This window comes from Canis lupus, chromosome 1 (assembly GCF_011100685.1).
Source record: "Canis lupus familiaris isolate Mischka breed German Shepherd chromosome 1, alternate assembly UU_Cfam_GSD_1.0, whole genome shotgun sequence".
In the NCBI taxonomy this organism is placed as follows: domain Eukaryota; kingdom Metazoa; phylum Chordata; class Mammalia; order Carnivora; family Canidae; genus Canis; species Canis lupus.
This window is the reverse complement of record NC_049222.1, coordinates 28,486,695-28,510,896: the sequence shown is the minus strand read 5'-3', so window position 1 is coordinate 28,510,896 and position 24,202 is coordinate 28,486,695. Positions and strand designations below refer to the sequence as shown.

The 24,202-nt window shown below is 36.3% G+C and overlaps 1 protein-coding gene and 1 long non-coding RNA gene across 15 annotated transcripts in view; one reads left to right on the top strand and one right to left on the bottom strand.

Annotated features, from left to right (window-relative positions):
* The window catches only part of LOC102152959, a 45,124-nt gene that overhangs the window by 3,487 nt on the left and 17,435 nt on the right, over positions 1-24,202 (top strand). The window lies entirely within an intron of this gene.
* The window catches only part of LOC102153001 (L-lactate dehydrogenase B chain-like), a 64,954-nt gene continuing 55,044 nt past the window's right edge, over positions 14,293-24,202 (bottom strand). For 7 of the 14 annotated variants that reach the window (XM_038526101.1, XM_038526100.1, XM_038526092.1 and 4 more), the window contains 3 exons: positions 18,167-18,229; positions 17,569-17,687; positions 14,293-15,959 (listed from right to left, as the gene is read on the bottom strand). In XM_038526101.1, coding sequence (XP_038382029.1) covers positions 14,557-15,543 — 987 coding nt within the window. In that variant the 5' untranslated portion in view covers positions 15,544-15,959; positions 17,569-17,687; positions 18,167-18,229 and the 3' untranslated portion in view covers positions 14,293-14,556. Of the gene's footprint in view, positions 16,036-17,568; positions 17,688-18,166; positions 18,230-24,202 lie in introns of all 14 variants that reach the window. The other 7 variants (XM_038526093.1, XM_038526096.1, XM_038526097.1 and 4 more) reach the window with 7 other exon arrangements.

The window sequence follows — 24,202 nt, the reverse complement described above, 5'->3', positions numbered from 1 at the left end:
TTATTTATGATAGTCACACAGAAAGAGAGAGAGAGAGAGGCAGAGACACAGGCAGAGGGAGAAGCAGGCTCCATGCACCGGGAGCCTGACGTGGGATTCGATCCTGGGTCTCCAGGATCGCGCCCTGGGCCAAAGGCAGGCGCCAAACCGCTGCGCCACCCAGGGATCCCGGTAAATATATTTTTAAAGATTCATTCTGAGGGGTGTCTAGGTGGCTCAGTCACTTAAGTGGCTGCGTTTGGCTCAGGTCATGATTCCAGGGTCCTGGGATGGAGCCCTGAGTTAGGCTCCCTGCTCAGTGGGCAGCCTGTTTCTCCCTCCTCCCTCTGATCCTCCCTACTGCTCGTGCTGATGCTTGTGCTCGTGCTCGCTCTCTCTCACTCTCACTCTCTCAAATAAATAACTAATCCAAAAAAAGTTCACTCTGATATAAAACAGGAAGTACACTAATATACTGAGCAATCATTTTTCATTAGGAATGTTAGTAAAATGACATATAATTCAAGATAAGTGAAATTTTGCAGTAGAAAGATTATTTTAAATTGGTGGAAGTATAAATTAGTACAATAATGGCATTTATAGGAGTTCCTCTTATAAAAATTACTAAAGGGGCACCTGTGTGGCACAGTCAGTTAAGCCTCAGACTCCTGTTTCAGTTCAGATCTCAGCTGCCATCAAGGCTTCACTCTGAGGGCAGAGTCTTCTTGAGATTCTCTCTTCCTCTGCCCCTCCCCCTCCTGCTGTCTGTCTGTCTCTCTCTCTCTCTCTCTCTCTCCCTTTCTGTCTGAAATAAAGAAATCTTTAAAAATAAATAAATAAAAATTATTAGAGATACATGCAATGCTACATGCACTAAGATGGTCATTTCAGTTTTATTTTAAATAACAGCAAACATTCAGAAACACTTTAAGTATTTTACATGTTTAACAAGTGGAATGGTTAAAATCTAGCAGATCTATATAATGAAATATAATGTGGCCATTATCATTTATTTTATTTTTTATGTCTGAGGACAGATAAGAGCTTCACAAAACATATTTCATTGAACCAGGATTCTTAAAATGTGTGCTTTTTCATGGACTCCCTAGTCCCTCAGCAAATAGATCCTTGAGAGACCAATGCAGATTTTTAGGCATATCTCAACTTACAGGAAAGACATACACAATAGCAAAGCCTCAGGAACACATTTCCCCACCCATCATCTCCACTCCTAAGAGTTCTAATTAAATTAAGCAAATGTTTTTAATGAACATACAGAATCTATAGAAATTTAGTTCACTTGAAAGGAATACAATACACCACATAAAAACCAATTTAAAATCAATTATATCACTAATACTTGTGAAAATAAAGAACTTTTATGCCTACAGTAGTTCAGTGTTCAAATTACAGGTTTTTAATATAACTTTTAAAGTTACAAATATACCATTTATTAAAATCTGCTACAAAAGAAAAACACAAAGTAATTTGCACACACACATCCCCACGCTAATCTTGTAAAATTACTAAGTAAAACTTTCATACTGTTCTGAGTACTTACTGGTTAGTGTTTGTCATTATTGGACATATTTATACACAGGACTGTTGTTTTGACATTAATCATTTTAATAATAGCAGTTTCAATGGAGGAAGTCTTTTTTAAATACTATGAATTGAATGCTACAACTTCCCTGGTTTGGAGCATGTACCATAAAGAACCATGATGGAGAGAAGGCAGCCTGGTCAGATAGAAAGTGCTTTAGAGAAGGAATGAGGGCTGAGAAGATGGACTAGGAGTTGAGATGGGCATTCCATCTCTTGGGTAAGTTGTTAAAAAGCCTTTGAGTGTCCATTTCTTCATCTGGCAAATGGTGGTTACTGATACCCATTCAACCTAGGTGACGTGATAGCAGTGCTGACCAAACGTGACAATATTATGAAAGCATTTTGTTCAACTACACCTATCAGGTTTTATTAACCACCGAGCTAGAGCAGAAGCCTACTCTGAATTTCAGTTTCTTCATTGATACACCGTGGAGATGGAACAAATTAATTTCAAAAATTATTTTTGCAACAGAACTCACTTTTTAAGTCAAATCTCATACAGAACTTTGAAATACAGAACCTATGGAACAATGGTCTCAAATCTGCAAAGTCTGTCATTTAAATTTGGATTTTTCAATAAAAATCAAAGAATTCTTCATCTCCTGCATGCCTGTTTCCTTCCCCATAGTCTCTCATTGCTTGAAATAATAAAATAAAAGTACCTGCTGCTCTTTTGCTTTTTAAAAGATAATATGGCTAGTTAAGTTTTAAATTAATTTTCTTACTTTGTACTCAAAAGCAGAAAATATTTAGGGGATCTTCAAAGTGTATAATAAAATGATTCTGGGCAGCCCCCGTGGCACAGCGGTTTAGTGCCGCCTGCAGCCTGGGATGTGATCCTGGAGACCCAGGATCAAGTCCCACGTCAGGCTCCCTGCATGGAGCCCTGTTTCTCCCTCTGCCTCTCTCTCTCTTTCTCTCTCTGTGTCTCTATAAATAAATAAAAATTCTTTAAAAAAATAATAGTAAAATAAAATGATTCTTAGAGAGTTTTATATTTAGCTATTATTCATGAGTTTACAAATATCTGCATTAAAATAGCAAATGCTCTACATACCTTTGGTTGATTAATGACTCTCATGCTAGAAGGAGGGTCAGTCATCAAAGTCATGTGACAAATGAAAAGTGTAATGAGAAACAAATATTTTCTGACTTCTAACAATGTTCCATTCATCAAATCAGACTTACTTTTTTTATTAAGAATGAAAAAAGCATGAAAAATGTGGAATCCTTTCCAAACTAGGCTTCTCTAACTCCAAAATGACTTTACCATAAACCCTGAAATATTTCCTCCTTTGAGAAAACCAAGCAAGCACAATTTTTATAGAAACCATGGCTGGGTATATATATATATATATATATATATATATATATATATATATATGTATAAAACAGTGTAAAAGTGTCCATACCTGCCTTACTAATACTCTACTTTCTATACATTTGAATTTCTCTTACTAATTTTATTAAGTCATGTCCCTTTGCTCAAAAGGGAAAAGACTATTATTTGTGGTGTGACTGGATAAATCTTTCCTTTTAGAACTGCAGCAATTTGCCATGGAATGTTTTGACTTCACATTACACATTATTGTTACCCATGTATTTTCCCCAAGCTAATTATAATGAAATCCTCAAAGAACATTTCCAAGTATTTACTATTATAAACAATTTAGTGATTAATATCCTTGCACTCAGAGATGATATTCAAAATATATGATAGGTCCAAGCATCAGGGATCCCTGGGTGGCTCAGCAGTTTAGCGCCTGCCTTTGGCCCAGGAAATGATCCTGGAGTCCCGGGATCGAGTCCCACGTCGGGCTCCCGGTGCATGGAGCCTGCTTCTCCCTCCGCCTATGTCTCTGCCTCTCTCTCTCTCTCTCTGTGTGACTATCATAAATAAATAAATCTTAAAAAAAAATAGGTTCAAGCATCAATCAATCAAAAATGATGTCAACTATGAAATATATATATATGTGTATATATATATATATATATATATATATATATATACATACAGATAAGATAGTCTTACGTGTGCAACTGCGTCTACATTAGCCTGGATTAAATTTATGCAATTTCCCACGTTTTAGTTATTATTTTCCTGCAATAAATTCTTAAAAATGGAACTGTTGGGTCAGAAATACACATTTTATTAAAAAGAATTTTGAAGCACATTCCTAAAATATCTTTCCAAAGAGCTTATTATTCATTTACACTCCCACCAGCAATAGGAAATAGGAGTACCAATTTTCTAACACTCAACAACACTGAATATTTATTATATAAGCTCTGTAAAGAATACTAACCGATGTGTAAAAGATGATATATAATAGATTATGATGATCTCAAGTCTTTGTTGCTGCCTAGTTACCCATGTCCTCTACCATGTGACTTTGCAATCCCTCCCATTAAAAGATAAATTTCTTGCCTTTTGATTCTGAGTTTGGTCATGTCTTTGCTTTTCTCAATGATATGTTGGCAGGTATGACCCAAGCAGAGGCTTGATACACAATGACTTGCCCACCTGGGCTTGCACTCTTAATACTTTTACCATTGCCATAAGACAAGTACATGAGCTGGCCCACTGATCCCTCTCAAAAAAAGAATGAGAAATACATGGAACTCTAGTGGAGTATGAAAGACATAGGGAGCAGGACTGCCCTAGCTAAATAATCCCAGGCAAGCCTCAACTAGATACAGGCACCAACTACATAGAAACAAAAGCAAGACTAGCAAAGACCATCCCAAAGCAGGCAACTCCCAGTCAACCAAAAAAAAAAAAAAAAAAAAAAAAAAAAAAAACAATGTTTTTTTTTAGTCGCTGGATTTGAGAATGTTATACAAAAATGGTTAACTGATACAATATCTCCTTTAATTTCAATTTATTTGGTTAATTTTTTTTGTTTGTTGTTCCTTTACATTTCTTCCTTTATGGTTTCTCTGCTCATGCCACCCATTCTTTTGGTTTAGGGTAGTTACTTTTTTTATTATTGATTTGTAATATAGCTCCTTATGTATTAATGGTATATCTCATCTATTATATATGCTGTAATATTTTCTTAGCTTATTATTTATATGCTGATTTTAGCATACAAAGATTAAAAATGCATGTACTTAAGTCTATCTATATTTTCCTTTATTATTTTACCCTTGGTGACCTACTCGGAGAGATCTTCCTCCTACATCAAGACTTAAAAAATATTTACCTACATTCTCCTTTAATACTTATATTGCTTCTGCTTTTATAGTTAAATATTTATTATAGCTGGAATATGTTGTGGTAAAAAGTTATGAGATAGGGAATCTAACATTAATTTTTTTAACAGATAGTTGTTCCAATATCATTTGCTGAATAATTTATCTTTATTCCATCAATTTGAAATAACATATCCATCATGTACGAAATTTTCCCAAAATGCTTGGGTTTGTTCCTAGTTGTTCTATTTCATTGATTTATTATACATTTCTATTCAAGTGCCCCAGTGATTTATATATTATCAGTTTATACAATTTTAAATCTTGATGAGGAAGTGTACATCTATTACTCCTTCTACTACACAGAAAAAATTATAAAGACCATTTTAGAAATGTATTCTTCCCAGTTAATTTTAGAAGTATTTGTAGGACTTCTCTTTCCTTTTTTTTTTAAATTTTATTTATATATCCATGAGAGATGCAGAGAGAGAGAGGGAGAGACATATGCAGAGGGAGAGGCAGGCTCCCTGCAGGGAAGCCTGATGCGGGACTCGATCCCAGGACACTGGGATCATGACCTGAGCCAAAGGCAGATGCTCAACCGCTGAGCCACCCAGGCACCCCTTAGGTTTCATTTAGATATAATTAATTAATCTAATTAATTTAGAAAAAAATGTCTATTTTAGTCTTCTCATTTAGAAATATGGCAAATTATTTAAATATCATTAAATCTGTATCAACATTTTGGAGCTTTTCATCATCTGGGTCTTTGGTATCTCTACTTACATTTTTTCTTTTCTCTTTTTTTTTAAGATTTTATTTATTTATTTGTGAGAGGCACAGAGCAAGAGAGAGACAGGGGGAGAAGCAGGCTCTACACAGGGAGCCCGATATGGGACTCGATCCCGCATCTCCAGGATCACAATCTGGGCTGAAGGCAGTGCCAAACCGCAGAGCCACCTGGGCTGCCCCTCTACTTACATTTTTTCTTAAGTGATTCTTTTTCATTAAAATATGGATAGTTATTGCTTGTATAAAGAAGATACTGATTCCATAGCCAGCCATTTTACTAAACCGTTTCATTCAACAAATTTTCAATTGATTCTCTTGAGGAGACAACTATATAATCTTGAGGCACTCCTCTAAAATAATATTATAAATAGAAAGGATGTATTTTTGTTTTAAAATATGAAATACTTTTTTCACACTACATATTCCACATAACTATTTTTGGAAATCAAAAGCAGAGGTTAATTCAAAGATTTTCAGTATTTTCTTAGTTATAAATCTTGAAAATATTCTTCATGATTTTTTATTCAAATTGACAGGATCTTCTCCTTACAAAATAGTTGAAGCTTTTGGTGAAGAATTTTGCAAATCTTTATAATTCTATTTTAGATAATAAATCCTGCTGGCAAATACTGAAAATCTCTTGATCTTGAAGCTTTACTAATATCATCCTCTCAGTCAAGAGCTTCTCATCTATATTCCAGTAAAATCCTCCCTCTAGGTGCCAGTAGACAACTTTAAAAATTCAGATCCACTCAACTGTTATCCCTAATATTAAAAAGAGAGCAGGATCCAGATTGCAGGAAGAATGTAAGTAAATGTATAAAATATCTTCCAAGTAGTATTTTGGGGAGCCTGATGTGGGACTCGATCCCAGGTCCCCAGGATCACAACCCAATCCTAAGGCATATGCTCAACCACTGAGCCATCCAGGCACCCCCAAATTTTATTATTTAATAACATGTTAAGAAGTTCTGTTTATAAAAATTAAACTTTAAACCTTTATTAAACTAAATTTAAATAAATAGAACAGAATGGAGAAGGCTGATTTCTATCATTTTTTGTAATGTACAGAATTAAAACTGTTTTCACTTTAACTATATATTGTCCATAGTAGTAACATTACACTGAAAAATAAGTGAGTGAGATTACATTTAAAGATAATAGAGGAGCTCAGGAGTTTATGTTATTATGTGACATTTTATTAAAAAAATAATCTATCTCTAATTTAGACTTTCTTAAGTCAATGGATGTTTTCAGAGTTATCAGCTCTTTAAAAAATTAACTACTGATAATTAGGAACTATTTCCCTTAACATTGTCCACTGACCCAAAATCTCAAAAAATTTCATTAATTTAATACAATGACAGAACTCCTTTCTCAACTCCTAGAATAATGGTTCTTTACTTCACCATTGGCTTATAAGCATTTTAAGACTATTGAGGTGCAGAAATCACACCATTAATGATTTGCAGGGGATTCTAATACACAATCAGAACTGACATTGCCTTCTAGCTAGACCAAACTTTAATCTGGATTATCTGCATTAAAATCATATTGTTGGAGCACCTGGGTGGCTCAGTCAGTTAAGCATCTGCCTTCAGCTCAGGTCAAGATCCCAGAGTCCTGGGACTGAGCCCCACATCGGGATCCCTGCTCAGCAAGGAGCCTGCTTCTTCCCCTCCCTCTGCCTATAGCTCTCCATGCTTGTGTTCCCTCTCTCTCAAAAAAATAAATAAAACATTAAATAAAATAAAATCACATTGTTTCTGTAATATGCATATTCCTGTATTCCACATCATATACAATGAATCTGAATCTGTTCTGGGCTTGGTCATTTTTATAAGCTCTCTCTCCTTGCTATTCAAATTTCATCCACAGGCTAGTAGCATCAACATAACCGAGCTGGTTGTAAAAGCAAAATCTCAGGCCTCACCTCAGAACTTCTGATTCAAAAATCTGTTTTAATAAAATCCCCCCCGGGGAACCCTGGGTGGCGCAGCGGTTTAGCACCTGCCTTTGGCCCAGGGCGTGATCCTGGAGACCCGGGATCGAATCCCACATCAGGGCTCCCGATGCATGGAGCCTGCTTTTCCCTCTGCCTATGTCTCTGCCTCTCTCTCTCTCTCTCTCTCTCTCTGTGACTATCATAAATAAATAAAAAATAAAATAAAATAATAAAATAAAATAAAATAAATAAAATAAAATAAAATAAAATAAAATAAAATAAAATAAAATAAAATCCCCCAGATGATTCACATGCACGTAAGGTTTGAGAAGCAGGAGTCTAGGCGATTCCAATGCGTAGTCAGGGTTAAGGATAACTACAATTAAGAACACATCTTCCCATTCTGCAATTTAGTAACAGAAATTATTGTTTCTTTAAAAAGATTCATTTTGCTCCCTAAGATTGAACTTACCATAAAGAGACAAAAGGAGGAAAAGGAAGACCCAAAAAAGAGAACATCTCTCACTAAAATCTTAAATAAATATTAAAATATCAGAAATAAATTTTTAAGGTTGGAGTATCCAACTAGGATACTCCCTTAATTAACTTTATCAGTAGAAATTTCTAAATATCCTTGAATTACCAATATATTTACAACCTGGATCACTTAGCTTGCTTAGTTGTAATGACTCCATTATCTTTCCCTTTTTCCACAAGTTCCTATGAGTTAAAGACCCTTAATGTTTTGTATTACCCTTTCTCCCATCAAAAATACCACAAAATGTTCTCAAGCTTTACGAGAAAAGCACAGCTAAGACACAATGAAAAGAGAGATAAGAGCAGCAGTCATAATTGAGAGACTGTGTGTGTATTTATTGTTTGTTTTCTCCATAGGCTCAAGGGTATTACTCTGTGCTAATGATATTTAATTATTTTTTAAGTTTTTTAATTTGTTCTTTGTTTTTAATCATGGGAAGCCAAACTAAACTTAAAAGATTACTTTGCTAAGCACCAGCATTTTAGAATTTTGCTTTGTTCTGTATCTGGAAAGGTGAACTGACCTACGACCTTTTGTACAATCTGTAACTCTCCAGAACCTGTATGAAAACCGCAGAAACAACCACATTTACGCACATCAGCACCACAGTAAATCCACGTGAGCTACAGGGTGGAAATAACAGGCTTGGGCCGGTGCTGCTGGGATGCATTGTGATAAAAAACATCCAGAAGCGTGGTCCTCCCAATAAAGCCCTATGAACAACATTTAACTTGTAGCATATTTTCTCAGTAACATGCTCTAACATAAAGCTGGGTTCTGTGTCATATTTATTATAGTCTTCCTCCTTCAGAGTTTTAATAGAAAATTAACTATGAACTCTTTAACTGATGCTTAATATATTAACAATTAAACTGGTCTTAGCTGTATTACTCAGCTTCTCCAGGTCATCCACAGATAAGTCTTTTCTTCACTATGCAAGAATGTCAATTTTGTTGTTTCTGCCATCTTTGTGAATAAAACCAGTGTTCCTTCGACAGATGAATGGATAAAGAAGATATATATAATATATATATATATATATATATACACACACACACACAATGGAGATATATATATATATATATATATATATATATATATATATACCTACATATACAATGGACTATTACTCAGCCATCGGAAAAGATAAATACCATTTATTTACATCAACATGAATGGAACTGGGGGGTACTATGCTGAGTAAAATAAGTCAATCAGACCATTATATGGTTTCACTCATATGCAGAATATAAGAAATAATGCAGAGGACTACAAGGGAAGGAGGGGAAACTGAATGGGAAAAAAATCAGAGAAGGAGACAAACCATGAAAGACTCAACTCTGGGAAACAAACTAAGGGTTGCTGAAGGGGAGATGAGCAGAGGGATGGGGTAATTGGGTGATGGGCATTAAGGAGGGTATGTGATATGATGAGCACTTGGTGTTATACTCAACTGATAAATTATTGAAAACTATATTTGAAATTAATGATGTATTATACATTGGCAAATTGAATTTAAATAAAAAAGAGAGAAAACAGTGTTATCAAACTGGGCAGTTGATACTTGAAAGGATAGAATTGGGGCCTAACCAACAGAGAGTATGCTAGGTAATCCTCTGGTTATTTTGTCTAGATAAAGCAGTCTGTTATTTGTATAATCCTGTTCTTGATCAGATTGCTTCTTGGTTCTTGGCTGGGTGCTCTATCAGTTCCCCTGCCTGGGATGCGCTTTCACTGATTTTGCACAAGTGCTTCCTGCTGGCCATCTGGGTCTTCCCTAACTGCCTACTCAAAAGGAGCTCCAGGTTCCTCCCTATTAAAGAACTTTGCTTTATTTTCATCAGAGCACTCATCACCATCTGATACATATAGTTTTAAATTTTAAATACTGTCTAGCTTTCCCGATGAGAGGGCTTGCTCCAAAAGGGCAGGGACATCGTCTGTCTTGTGACCAAGTATATGGTTCTCAGAACCATAAGAGAGCTTGACCCCTTCAAAGGCCTTCAGTGAATATTCATTGAATAAAAGAATGAGCCTTGAAAGCCAGAAAAATCACTATTAGGAATATCTAATAATCTGTATGTCAGATATTAATATTAATCTACAATGAGAAAGTAGGCAGTCAGATAAAATAATGTATTCAAATAAAAACCTGGGCATTTATAAAATCTACCAGGCTAGATCTACTTATTCCTCATGGAAAGAAAGAAATGCTTCAGATCCAACTATTAAAAACTTGACTCTGTGGTTCTTATGCCTCAGGCTAATCCAGGGAGAAATATATCAATTAAAAATGCAGGAGATAGGGGATCCCTGGGTGGTGCAGCGGTTTAGTGCCTGCCTTTGGCCCAGGGCACGATCCTGGAGACCTGGGATTGAGTCCCACGTCGGGCTCCCGGTGCATGGAGCCTGCTTCTCCCTCTGCCTGTGTCTCTGCCTCTCTCTCTCTCTCTGTGACTATCATAAAAATAAATAAAAATTAAAAAAAAAACAGGAGATATTTTGTTGATGGTTTCCTTTGCTGTGAAAACTCTTTTTATTTTGATGCAATCACAATAGTTTATTTTTGCTTCTCTTCCCTTGCTTGAGGAGACCTACCTAGAAAAAAGCTTCTACAGTCAATGTCAAAGGAAGTTACTGCCTATGTTCTCTCCTAGGAGCGTTATGGCTTCAGGCCTCACATTTAAGTCTTTGATCTCTTTTGAGTTTATTTTTGTGTATGGTTTAATAAGAAAGTGGCTCAGTTTCATTCTTTTGCATTTAACTGTCCAGTTTTCCAGCACTATTTATCAAAAAGTTTGTCTTTTCCTCATTGTTTATTCTCGTCTCCTTTGTCACAGAATAATTGACCATGTAAATGTAGGTTTATTCCTGGACTCCATTCTGCTCCATTGATCTATGTGTTTATACTGTTTTGGGGACTACAGCTTTGCAGGATATCTTGAAATATGGAATTGAGATAGTTCGAGTTTTATTCTTTCTCAAGATTTCATTAGCTATTCAGGTTTTTTTGTGGTTCCATACAAATTTTAGTATTGTTTGTTCTAGTTTGGTGAAAAATGTTATTGATGTTTTGATAAGGATTGCTTTCTACCTATAGGTCACTTCGAGTAGTATTGACATTTTAACAATATCAATTCTTGTAATCTATGAGCATGGACTGTATTTCCATTTCTTTGTGTCACCTTCAATTTCTTTCATCAGTGTTTTATATAATTTCAGCCTTTCACTTCTTTGGGTAAGTTTATTCCTAGATATTTTATTCTTTTTGGTGCAATTGTAAATGGAAGTGTTTTCTTAATTTGTCTTTCTGCTACTTCATTAGTGTATAGTAAGGCTACTGATTTTCTAGATATTAATTTTGCATCCTGCAATTTTACTGAACTCATTTATTACTTCTAACAGGTTTTTTTGTGGAATCTTTAGTTTGTTTGTTTATTTGTTTGTTTAGTATAGTATCATGTAATGTGCAAAAAGTGACAGTTTAACTTCTTTTTTACCAATATGGATGCCTCTTATTTCTTTTTCTTGTCTGCTTGCTGTGGCAGACTTCTACTACCGCATTGAATAAAAGAGGTAAGAATAGATATCTTTGTCTTTTCCTGACCTTAGAGGAAAAGCTGTTTTTCACCATTGAATATGATGTTAGTTATGAATAGATATTTTTCCAAAGAAGATATACAGACAACCAACAGGTACATGAAAAGGTGCTTAACATTACTAATAATCAGGGTAATGCAAATCAAATGAGATATCATCTCACACCTGTAAGGATGGCTATTATGAAAAAGGCAAGAGATTAGTGTTGGCAAGAACGTGAAGGAAAGGGAATTCTTATGTACTGTTGGTGGGAATGTAAATTGCCATGGCCACTATGGAAAAACTGTCTGAGAAAAAAAAAAAAAAAGGAAAAACTGTCTGGAGGTTCCTCAAAAAATTAAAAACAGAACTACCGTATGATCCAGCTATCCCACTTTTCTGTACCAAAGTAAATGAAATCACTATCTCAAGGAGATATTTGCACTTGCATGTTTATTGATGCCTTAGTCACAATAGTCAAGACACAGAAACAACCTAAGAGTCTGTCAATGTATGGAAGAAGAAAGAAAATGCCATATAAATATATATTATATGCCATATATATTTATATATAATTCAGGAAGAGGCAAGAAGAAATCTTGCCAGTTGCAACAACATGGATGAAATTTGTGGTCATTATGCTAATTAAAATAAATCGCACAGAGAAAGACAAATACTATATGATTGCACTTATACGTGGATCTAAAAAATTGAACCCATAGAAACAAAAAATGTAAGAGATGTTCCTATTTTTGCAAAATATTCACTGGTTTCCAAACAGATTTTCATATGAAATTTTTAAAAATGTTCTCATATTTTGGGTGCTTACTTTTATTACCTTATAAGTTTATAACCCTCTATAAATGTATCTATTTCCAAATTTAAGTGATATTTATTTGATTCCAAAACAAATTTATTCACTACACAACCTTTCAATCTAGATCAACATTTGTCAACTGTTAAGAACCTCTGTGGTAGCATTTCACACTGCAGAAGTGTGAAAAGTAGCTTCCCCAGAGAGAAATGAACCTTACTAAGACAGAATTTAATTACCTTTCCTGCTCAGTTGAGGCACCACAACTTGTCATTTAATACTTGGTGCAGTCCACATGACCCAATTATCCACAAATATCAGTAACTGAAAATATTCCATACCTTGCTAATTTGCAAATAATAACAAAATCTGTTGCAAGATGCTAAATCTGCACTCCAAAATGTTCTCTACCCAGTCATACTCCCAAAACTCTGAGGAATATGCTATAGATAATGATGGGTTTCCAATGCTCTTCACAAAATATTTGATAATGACCTTTGGTGAGTTTGAAAAGACAGTCTGTCTACACAGTGATTAAGAATGCAGAGTCTGGAATCAGTCATCTGGGTCTGAATCAAGCCCTGCCAGCAGTTTGCCACAGGATTAAGGAAGTTATTTGGTGCTTCTGAACATCAAGTTTCCAAATGAAGGAAATAACAGTGCCAACCTCAAAGTATTATGAGAATCACACATACCAAGGCACATAAACTCCTCAGCACAATATCAGGCACATACTGAGAAAGAAAGAAATGATAACTGCTTTGTGGCCAATATTTTTCAAATTTGGAGTTTATCTTTTTAATCATATTGATTACTTTGGTAATATACTGAGATTTTCAATTTGTACCTTCAGATGTGTACCTATACTTCCTAATTTCTCAATCATAATGATGTCCAGATAACTATGAGTACCAGTGGAGGGCTTAGTCCTAACATCATTTGGGTCCTTTCTGTGCATCGTATCCCTTGTTTACTCTTGTCCCACTCTACTGCACTGTCTCAAGATCTTTGTGCTCTTTCTCTCCATTTTACTCTTTGATCGCTCACCATCATTAGGTGGTGAGTCTGCATCAACCAATTACCATGGAAGGTTCTGGGTCCTGCTGATACGCTCTGTACCCAATAGTCTCACTCAGTCTCTTCCCATGAACAATCTGTCTTCTCATAATGGACAGGCCCATGTGCTTTAGCCACTGACTGAACCTGACTTTTTACAAGAGTGTGGAAATGGAAAGGGGGATTGGTAGAATGACACTTCTTTCAGTAGAAAGAGACATTTCCTGGCTGAAGCTAGAGCTGAAAACAGTCTCTACCTGCCCCCACTCCCACAAAAGTGAATGTCGTAACATTTCCTGTATGACCCATTTAAGTATCTATCTATCTGCCCACAGCAACTTAGGATGTTGCTGTTGGTCTGCTACTTGCTTAATGTCCTGTGATCTCACTCATCATGGATTTGACTACAAATAAGCATGGGCTCATTAGTAGCTTCTATAACCACCAATGACCTATATACATGACCAAGAGGTGGGAATTTTGCTTCTTATTTTCAGGAGTTTTTAGAAAGACCAAGAATTTTCAGTTTCATAAGTATGAGTTGGTATTTTTAGTGAAAAAATATAAACAATACAAACAAGATCAGTTATAATTTCTATTCAGATAGATGTAATAATAATAACTTTATAGTGTAAGTTAATACCAGGCATGGGTACAAAAGTAATACATACTTGTTGTAGAAAATTTTTACATATACAAAGTATTACATATAAGAAAATTTAAATACCTGGCTTTCCTTTTCCCCTCTCTTAGACCATGCTCACAGTTGGCCACTGTCAATCCTTCTAATTATAAGTCTGAATTGTCAAGCCACAAATTTGGGATTTTCTTTTCTTTTTTTTTTTTTTCACACTACAATAGTTAATTTTATTTGTTCAAGGCTCATATTGCAAGCATTCAACCAAGCATGGGCTTTGATTCTGTGAGCCCAGATTCACATATTTAGGAAGATAAAAGCAAACTGTGATCCATGTATATGGATGAAAAACTAAAGGCTCACAGTTAATCACATCATGGTTTTAAATTTCTATAGCCTAGAAGCCAGAAGTCACATCACAGATCTTTTAGGGCTTTCTGGATGTCCCACAAGGTATCCGCACTTTTCTTGAGCTGGGCAAACTTATCATCCTTCAGCTTCTGATTGATCACACTGGTTAAGCCCCGAGCGTCCAGGATACACGGAAGACTCAGGAAGACTTCGTTCTCAATACCATACATGCCCTTTACCATTGTTGACACTGGATGAATCCTGGAGAGATTTTTCAACATGGATTCAATGAGATCAGCCACACTTAATCCAATAGCCCAGCTGGTATATCCTTTTAGCTTGATGACTTCATAGGCACTTTCAACCACCATCTTATGCACTTCCTTCCAATTTTCACTGTTGTTGTCTGTTCCCATTTCTGGATTCAGTTCCTGAAGAGAAACACCTGCCACATTCACTCCACTCCACAGAGCCACACTTGAGTCGCCATGTTCTTCCAAAATCCATCCATGGCAGCTGCTGGGATGAATGCCAAGTTTTTCAGCCATAAAATAGTGAAATCTAGCAGAATCCAGATTACACCCACTTCCAATCACACGGTGCTTGGGTAGTCCACTTAGTTTCCAGGTAACATATGTAAGAATATCCACTGGGTTGGAAACCACAATTATGATACAATCAGGACTGTACTTGACTATCTGAGGATTAACATTCCTTTGCACCAGATTGAGGCGGCTCTCTCCCTCCTGCTGACGGACTCCTGCAGTCACCACCACAATCTTAGAATTGGCAGTCACAGAGTAATCTTTATCTGCCACAATTTTAGGTGTCTGTAGAAATAAGCTCCCATGCTGTAGATCCATCATTTCTCCTTTGATTTTATCTTCTAAAACATCCACAAGGGCAAGTTCATCAGCCAGAGACTTTCCCACAATGCTGATGGCACATGCCATACCAACTTGTCCAACACCCACTACAGTGATCTTATTGTTTGGGATCGTGGCCTCTTCTTCTGCAACTGGTGCAATCAGTTTTTCCGTAAGAGTTGCCATTGTGCCCTGAGACCAGCGGCTGTAAGGGTCACGCGAAGGAGACCAGGTTAGCTGCCTGCGTCTCCTCCGGCATAGGATCCGCTCTCCTCCAGCGCAGGATCCGCCTCTTTATTTTCTTGATCACTGTTTTAAGCCTTTTTGGTAGTAGAAACATAATATTAACCAATAGATGATATTCTTAGTTCATTCTAATTTTTTTCCTTCATAACATTAGAATTTTACTGCCTATCTTCTTTTTTTCTTTTTCAGGATTATAGTTGCACTTAGAGGTTTATGTAAGAGCAAGATATCTGGAAGGATGTGGGATGTGGTAGTTGTCTGCTCCTCAGGCACATTGTTCCAGGACAAATCTGATAGATGCTGCATGCTTTCCACATGGCCAACATAGAAGGCTGCTGCCAGGAGCCAATCCTGAGCTGCCCCCATTCAAAAGAAGAATACTTAGAATATTTTTGTTTCCCAAAAAGAATGTCTTAGTTTGAGTTATCATGTCTGGAAAAGAATGAAGGTGCAAACCAGAATAAAGTGGTCTGAGCCAGATTCCATTCCAAAGAGTACTAGTGAAAAACCAGGAAGAATGAGACAAGGAAGGATAAAAGTTCAAGATAAATAGGTGTTATTGAGATTAATGCTGTGAACGGTGGCTCTTCAGAGAGAAAAACAGCCGCCAACAGACAGGACTGGCCTGGAACTATCAGCTAGACTTTGGTTTTGCTAAGAACTGGCCTGACACTCACAGCTAGGTCTCGGTGTTCTGTTAGGCAAGAGTAATTTCACAGACCTTCAGCATCAGAGAAGGGCACTCTGATTGTAATGATTAGGACAAAAAAAAATCATATTATAATTATATCTTAAAACAGATAAAAACATGAACATTGCCCAAGCCATTAAAAACAACCAAGTATCTTCCTAACCATGTTCATATGAGTGCCTGCTACTTCTTTACCAGTTACAGATATAACCTCACTTTATTCCTCCCATCTTATAGGTAAGATTTAAGATACCCAATCATAGAATCAACCTTGCTTCCTGACCACATTCAATCCTGAACAAAGAACAGTTATCTTGAACTCTCCTCCAGAATATCTAACACAGTTTAAAATGTGTAAATCATTTTTAACAGTTTCTTACATAGATGTCCCACAGTTCCCTATGCGGTACTTTCTCTGTAACAAACATTAGACCAAATTTGTTCAACAGCAGATGTATTCTTGCTGGTCTTTGGTTGTAGGGTATTGAGACATTCTTTTCTGCTGGTACCTCTTGATGAGTTTACAGAATATATCATAGACTTGTCCATTTGAAGGAGAGAGGCAGAAGTTGTGCATGGACTCAGACCAAGCAAGTTCCTGCCACCTTTTTTGGTGATGGGGGAGACAATGCCATCACCACAATCCCCGCTATCTCTCAAATCAAAGGTATGAGTCTCCTCTCCAATTCTCTTATCAGTGCCTGCCATAGCATTCTGATCTTCCATAGGTGCTTTAAGCAATGTGGAATTCCATTGGACACAAGAAATCAAGAAGTTGGCCTGGGCCAAATAGAGTTCTTCTCTTGCTCAAGCCTTACTCAATGCTGGCACATTTTTAGGTTACCCAGTTAATAAAATGGGCAGTACTCCAATAAGTGGAATAAATTGCTGCCAAAATTTAAGCAAGCCTACTAAATGTTGAAGAGTTCAGCAATTCATTGTTTGTGAAGCTATCTCTTTTCATGCCCAAGATTCTTGGATTCCAAAAAATTCGCTGAAGTGTCAGACCCCTGTGTTTTTAGAAGAAGAAGAGAAGAAAAAGAAGAAGAAGAAGAAGAAGAAGAAGAAGAAGAAGAAGAAGAAGAAGAAGAAGAAGAAGAAAAGAAGTACATGTATACTAAGGCACCTATCATACAAGCAAATTTTCTTGTCCTATCGACTGATATTATCAATGTAATAAATGGCCAATGCCCCAGGAACTAATTGATTCACTTAGTGAAAAACTAATTCTTTTGGTAACTTCTATATATTGACATTAAAAAAATACTACTCACCATAAAGAAGAATGAAATCTTGGCATTTGTGACAACATGGCTGGACCTTGAAGGTATTAAGCTACATGAATTAAGTCACAGAAAGACAAATACCATATGATTTCTTTCATATGTGGAATCTAAATAAACGAAACAAATAGACGAAACAATACAAAATCTAATAAACATAGAGAACAAATAGAAGATTATCAGAGGGGAAGAGAATTGGAGGGTGAGCAATATAGATAAAGGAGGTCAATTATATATGGTGACAGTAAATAGGCTTTGGTGATGATCACTTTGTAACACAAATGGATGTTGAATTATAATGTTGTACACCTAAAAGTTATGTAATATACTAATTTTATCTCAGTTTATTTATTTTTTATCTCAGTTTTTTTAAAAAAAACTTCTAAAATGGATAATTTTTTTAAACTGGCAAAGCAAGTAAATGTTTTTTTTTTTTAACTTATGGTCGAACTGTAAAATGACAACCACTTTGGCCAACAGTTTAGTAGCCTCCTAAAAAATAAAATATAAAAGCAAAGAAAATGTGGGCCATTTATATGCATGCACATAAACCAATATTTCCTAAAATTTAGAATATAAACGTACTTACATAAAAAATAAAGCCTCAGAAACACTCCAGAGTCATCTATAGAACAGCTTTCAAAGTATCATCCTTGAAAAAAAAAAAAAAAGTATCATCCGTGGAAAAGATTTACCTAAATAAATATATTAGAAATATTACAGGGATCCCTGGGTGGTGCAGCGGTTTGGCGCCTGCCTTTGGCCCAGGGCGCGATCCTGGAGACCCGGGATCGAATCCCACATCGGGCTCCCGGTGCATGGAGCCTGCTTCTCCCTCTGCTTGTGTCTCTGCCTCTCTCTCTCACTGTGTGCCTATCATAAATAAATAATTAAAAATAAAAAAGAAATATTACAAATGAAAAGATGAGGGCAGCTAGTTTTGACAAAAATAAGTAAAAATGCAATATTGATTTCAGGTAATATAAATTTTATGGTAAAATACACCAGATTAAAAGAAGAATATCAATATTTATAAGTAGGTTTAATCAAGAAAAATATAGTTTATGAACCTTCTGACTGAAAAATTTTCTTTAACATTTCTTGTATAGGTCTACCAGCAACAAATTTTCTCAGCTATGTGTGTATGTATGAGAGAGAGAGAGAGAGAGAGAGAGAGAGGAGAGAAAGAGAGAGAGAACACTTCATTTGCCTTCATTTTGAAACAAATTGTATTATAAAATTCAAAGTTTTTTCCTTCCAGAACATTAAAGTTACTTTTAAAAAAACAAAAGTAAAGCTATCTTTTAGTTTGCATGGTTTTTGACAAGAAATCTGTGATAATTCTTCTCTTTGTCCCTGTACATGATGAGTCTTTTTTCCTCTGGTTTCCTTTTATATTCAAAATTGGAAGTATATCTGGTCCCTTTTTGCTGAATATTTTTCTGTTTCCCACCCACCTTCACATATGACTCCAATTACATGTATATTAGACAGCTTAACATTATCCCACAGGTCCCTGATGCTCTGCTCATTTGTCTCCGTCTTTTCTTCCTCACTGTGCTTTTCCTTTTGGATAGTCTCTATGGCTGAGAGCTTGCTGTTTTCTGTGCTGTCTAATGAGCTGTTGACCCTAATCAACTGTATTATCCTTTTTGCATATTGTACTTTTCAGCTCTAGAAGTTCCATTTGGGCTATTTTTCTCTTTTCATCATGTACCCTTTTTGAATATATCGAGCACATATATAATTATTGTTTTAACATCCTCATTTGCTAGTTTCATAATCTTTTTAATTTCCAGGGATATTTTCTAGATTCATTTCTATTTTCATGTAATTATAATCACATGTTCTGGGGGTACCAGGGTGGCTCCGTCAGTTAAGGATCTGCCTTCAGCTCAGGTCATGATCTCAGGGTCCTGGGATCAAGCGTGTTGTCGGGCTCTCCACTCAGCAGGGAATCTGCTTCTCCCTCTCACTCTCCATCTGTGCTCTCTCCTTCAAATAAATAAAATCTTAAAAAAAAATAATGATCACATTTTCTGCTTCTTTGCATGGCTGGTTAGTTTTGTAGTTGATGCCATTCATTGTGAATTTTATGTTGTTCTTTGCTGGGTTTTGCTGTATTCCTTTAAACAACATAGGATTTTGTTCTGGCATGCAGTTAAGTTACTCGGAACGGGGTAAATCATTTTGAAGCTTAAAGGTTTCAAGTTTTATAGAGATATGTCAAAAGCAGCCTTTAGCATAGAGCCAATTTATGACCACAACTAAGCTGAAACTCTTCTAAGCATCCTATCCAATGCCTTTTGTATGACAAATTATTTCCACTTGGATGGTGGAAACATAGACTATTAGCAGCCAGTCTGAGCTCTAAGAATTTTTCGTCCTAGTCTCTTTGTGATATGTTCCCCACTCTGATTTCAGACAGTTTCCTCTCATGCATTATGGAGATGAGTATTCAACCAAACACTTGTGGGAGGTCTCTGCATGTCACTAGAGCTCTATCTCTGTGCTGCTTCCTCCTCCTGGTACATTGTCCTGCAAATTCTAGCTAATTTGGCTTTTGTGGGTTCAATTCTCTTTCTCCTCATTTTAGCAAGCTCTCTGATCTCTGACTGCACCTTCCATAAGCTAAGCAGTAAACTAATATAGTTGTAGACCTTACTTTGTCTCTTTTCTATAGGATATCACAGTCTTGTGTTATCTTTTGTCCAATGTCTAAAAACCATTGTTTTATAAATATATTGCCAGGTTTTCTATTTCCTTCAAATGACAAGTCTTTATTACTCCATCTTGGATGGAAGTAGAAGAAACACATGAAAAGCTTTAACTGTGTTCAAAAACATATATTTCTATTAATTTTATTTCAGTGGTGAAATGCAGGAATAGATAACAGGCCCAGTATTTTGAAGGCCTGGGAAGAGAAATATATTGAGAAACAAGAGAATATGTTATACTTGGTAAATCATCCCTTCAAACAGCCCAGTGTCTAGCAAAACCAAACAGGGTGTGTTTAATCTAATTTAGTTGTTTAAGGGAATGTGGATATTTCAAAGTATTTTTTTCCCTTTAGTCAAATGACATTTCCCCACACTCTGAATCCCTACTTATTAGAAAAATTTCTTTTGAATCAAAGAGATTTAAAATTAGATATCCTGCCTAATTAATTGTTCTCCTCCTAGAAGGAGAAAGACATTTCTAGGAATTCACTTTTGTTCCATCTTCCTCATGGAATCAATTAACTGTTGCACCATGACAAAATGAAAGTCATTAACATAATATTACTATGTCCTGTCTAGCTTCCTGTGTTCCTCTCATGTCAAAATTGCTGTCTAAAAACAATGTATAAGTCTGCCTCTTTCAATTAGACTGGGCAATTTTACCCTTGTGAATTACCCAAATTTAGACCCCCAGAGACTTGTGAGTGACTACATGTTCCCAAAGAGTCATTAAATTCACCAGCATTCGCTCATAGTAACCCATCTTTCTTGCCAAGCCCTTGCTGAGTAATTCATCTCTATAGTTGTTCCAAGATAAAAATTGCTTTGAAAGGTGTTTAGCCCTGTTAGTCTTGTTTGCCAAAATTGTGCCACAACTGCGGCTATAGCAGTAACCACTGTGAGATGGCACTTACTCTCATGGCTGTATTGTTGTTTTTTAGAATGGTTTTAAATGTGCGACAGTATTTCATTTTTCTCACAAAAGTCCCACATGCACAAGGTGGCTAATGCTGTTTGTTTCTCTCCAACTGCAATCAATAGAAAAACACAAACGAAATCTTGCCTCTCAAAAATAAAAACTAGATGTGAACATATAAATAGAAAAATTGCATGTGTTACAAAAAAGGAAAAAAAAAAAGGAAACCCAGAAGCATAGAAATCTTAAATCATAATTTTTTTAAAAAGTTGAGTATTATAACTCTAATAATATTGTACAAGTAAATAGCATTTGAGTGTGTCTCAATAAATGCAGAAGTCACTAACAAAGAAATCAGCCATCAATAAAATAGCTTGTTTTAAAAAATGAGTTAAATACAACCTCCATCACTCTTCAAATTCACAAGCTTTCCTGTAATTTTATGTAAACTATCACTGATTACCACATTATTTCTTCAAAGTAAGTGACATTGTAAACTTCACCAAAGTGAAATATCCTAAGTTATGAATTAGCAATAATCTTACTACAACAGTTTGAAAATGCTTGAAGATGTTGCATTTTGAATATACAAGAAGGAAATTACATTAAAAAGACAAGTTATTAATCCATCTTTCTAATTACAATAGAGAAATTATTTTTTTTTCAATAGAGAAATTATATTGGAGTTCAACTTCCAGACTTACCTTTGATAATTTAAATGTACTTGAAATAATTTAAATAGTTATGAAACAATTTATTTGCCCATGTTGTATGAAGCAGTAGCTCCCTATCTCATCACAATGGTAAACCCAAAAGAAGGTTCACATGCAAACATATTTACGTTATTGGGCCATTTTTATTGACCCACTGTAAAGAATGGATTCTGATGGGGTGCCTGGGTGGCTCAGCAGTTGGGTGCCTGTGTTCCGCTCAGATCCTGATCGTGATCCTGGAATCCAGAATCGAGTCCTGCATGGGGCTCCCTGTGAGGAGCCTGTTTTTCCGTCTGCCTATGTCTCTGCCTCCCTCTCTCTCTGTGTCCCTCATGAATAAATAAATAAATCTTAAAAAAAAAAAAAAAAGAAACTGGATTCTGAAATCATACAGTCCTTGGTTTGCTTTATTGATGATACATTTACTTACTATGCTGAGAATGATGCTTGGTATTAGAGCTCACTAAATATACATAAAATTAGGAAAGAAATGTTCTGGGGAATTAACATACTATCCCTTTCCTATAAAATAGAGATAATATTAAGTAATTCTCCGAATGATATATGATAAATCATAAATAATGCTTGAAGAGAGTTCAATACAAATGCCCAACACTGTTAGTACTCAAATATAGTTTCTAAAAACCCACTTATTGGGGCATAAATAACTAGCACCTACTAAATCCCATAGTTAACTGCTTTCTTTTGTCACCACTCTTTTTACCAAATCCCCCCCTGTAAGCAGACAGACTTGCTTCCAACTTTAAATAGAAAATAGAGGCCATTAAACAGGAGGTAAGAGGCCCCCATATGGTTGACTTGCCACCAACCGTCTATTTGGTCTCCTAAAATAATAATGCTCTATCAGGAGTTCAGCATTGGTCTTGGTTACTGACAAGTTGGACATTCAGAGGCAGCAGTAAATACATAGGCCTTGGTACATGGGAGAGCTTTCTATTGGATCCAGGTATACCCCCATCTCTAGCATCATGGCCACTCTGTTCACATTCCAGAGTGTTCGTATCTATACCCCATCAGTTCCAGAGTGACTGATCATAGGGACTGGATATGATCATGCCAAATGGCCAAGTCATTTTGTCTGTTTGGTTATTTAGTGCCACTTCCATGGTGTATTTTCTATTAGGCATTAGGATCTGGGAAAAATCTTCACGCCTTGTGAGGGACCACTTCCCTTAGCCTTTGTATTCCTTCCTCTAGTGTCTGCCATTTCCACTTCACTCAGGTGATTGTTTCATCTGGTTTCTAAGATCCAACAGAACAGTAAGTTTGTTCCACTGCCAGGGGTCCTTGCTAGAGTGTTAAATCCTACATCACATGGAAGCAACCCCAGGTCAAAAAGGTTTTTTTATACAGTCTTACTTCTGGGGACCCCTGATTGAGTCTCATCAAAATCCAATCACAAACATACTCCTCTGGCTCCTGCCAGTACATGTTAAATAATTCTCGACACTCCTTCGGTGTGTTATTTCTTTCCTCTCTTATCAGGCTCAGCATAACCCCAGTGGGGTTGGGTTTGGGATTTAGATTACCAGCTTCATAACTAGGAGAGAGGGTGGGGAATTCCTGAAAGGAACACTTGTTGTCTTGTAGGGTAGAGGCTTCTGGAACATCTTCCAACAAGAAAAATAAATAGTCCTTGCTAAGAAGAAGGGGACAACATCTATAAATTCTGAGGGTTTGGGGAACTGTGAAGCCAAAAATCCCCAGAGACATTCTCCTAGATGTCTTCTAATCCATGTACTGAGGTCCCCGGACCTACATTGGCTGAGCATTTAAACGTCTCTGCAGCTCTGTGACTTTAACTACAAAATCCTGTGTCTGCTCCTTGGCTGGGTATGGTCTTCCACTGTAGAAGATATGGGGCTGTTTGTAAGCTGCCAGAAATTCCCTGTGGTGCTTACAGTTAACTTAACTATTTGTTAACCATACCTTAGTTTCTCATTATCTCTTGTAGAACATCAATAGAACTTAGCAATAATCAGCCCTCTGGCTGTCTGGTTCCCCAAATCATAAGTGAAACCTTGAATAACTGGGCCTCCAATTGCACCAGGACCCACATTCTTTTCAGGATAAGGTTCTCCTCACCATCTGAGCAAAGAACAAGCCAAACCCCAAATCCTATCTTAGTTTCTGTTTTCTCAGACCCCTCCCAGACTCCCTGTGCCAATTTATGTCCTCCAAGAAGCAGGTGCCAAGATGAGTTCAGACATGAAGGTATAAATTGGGGTTAATGTCTGCAGGGGATAAAGGAAGAT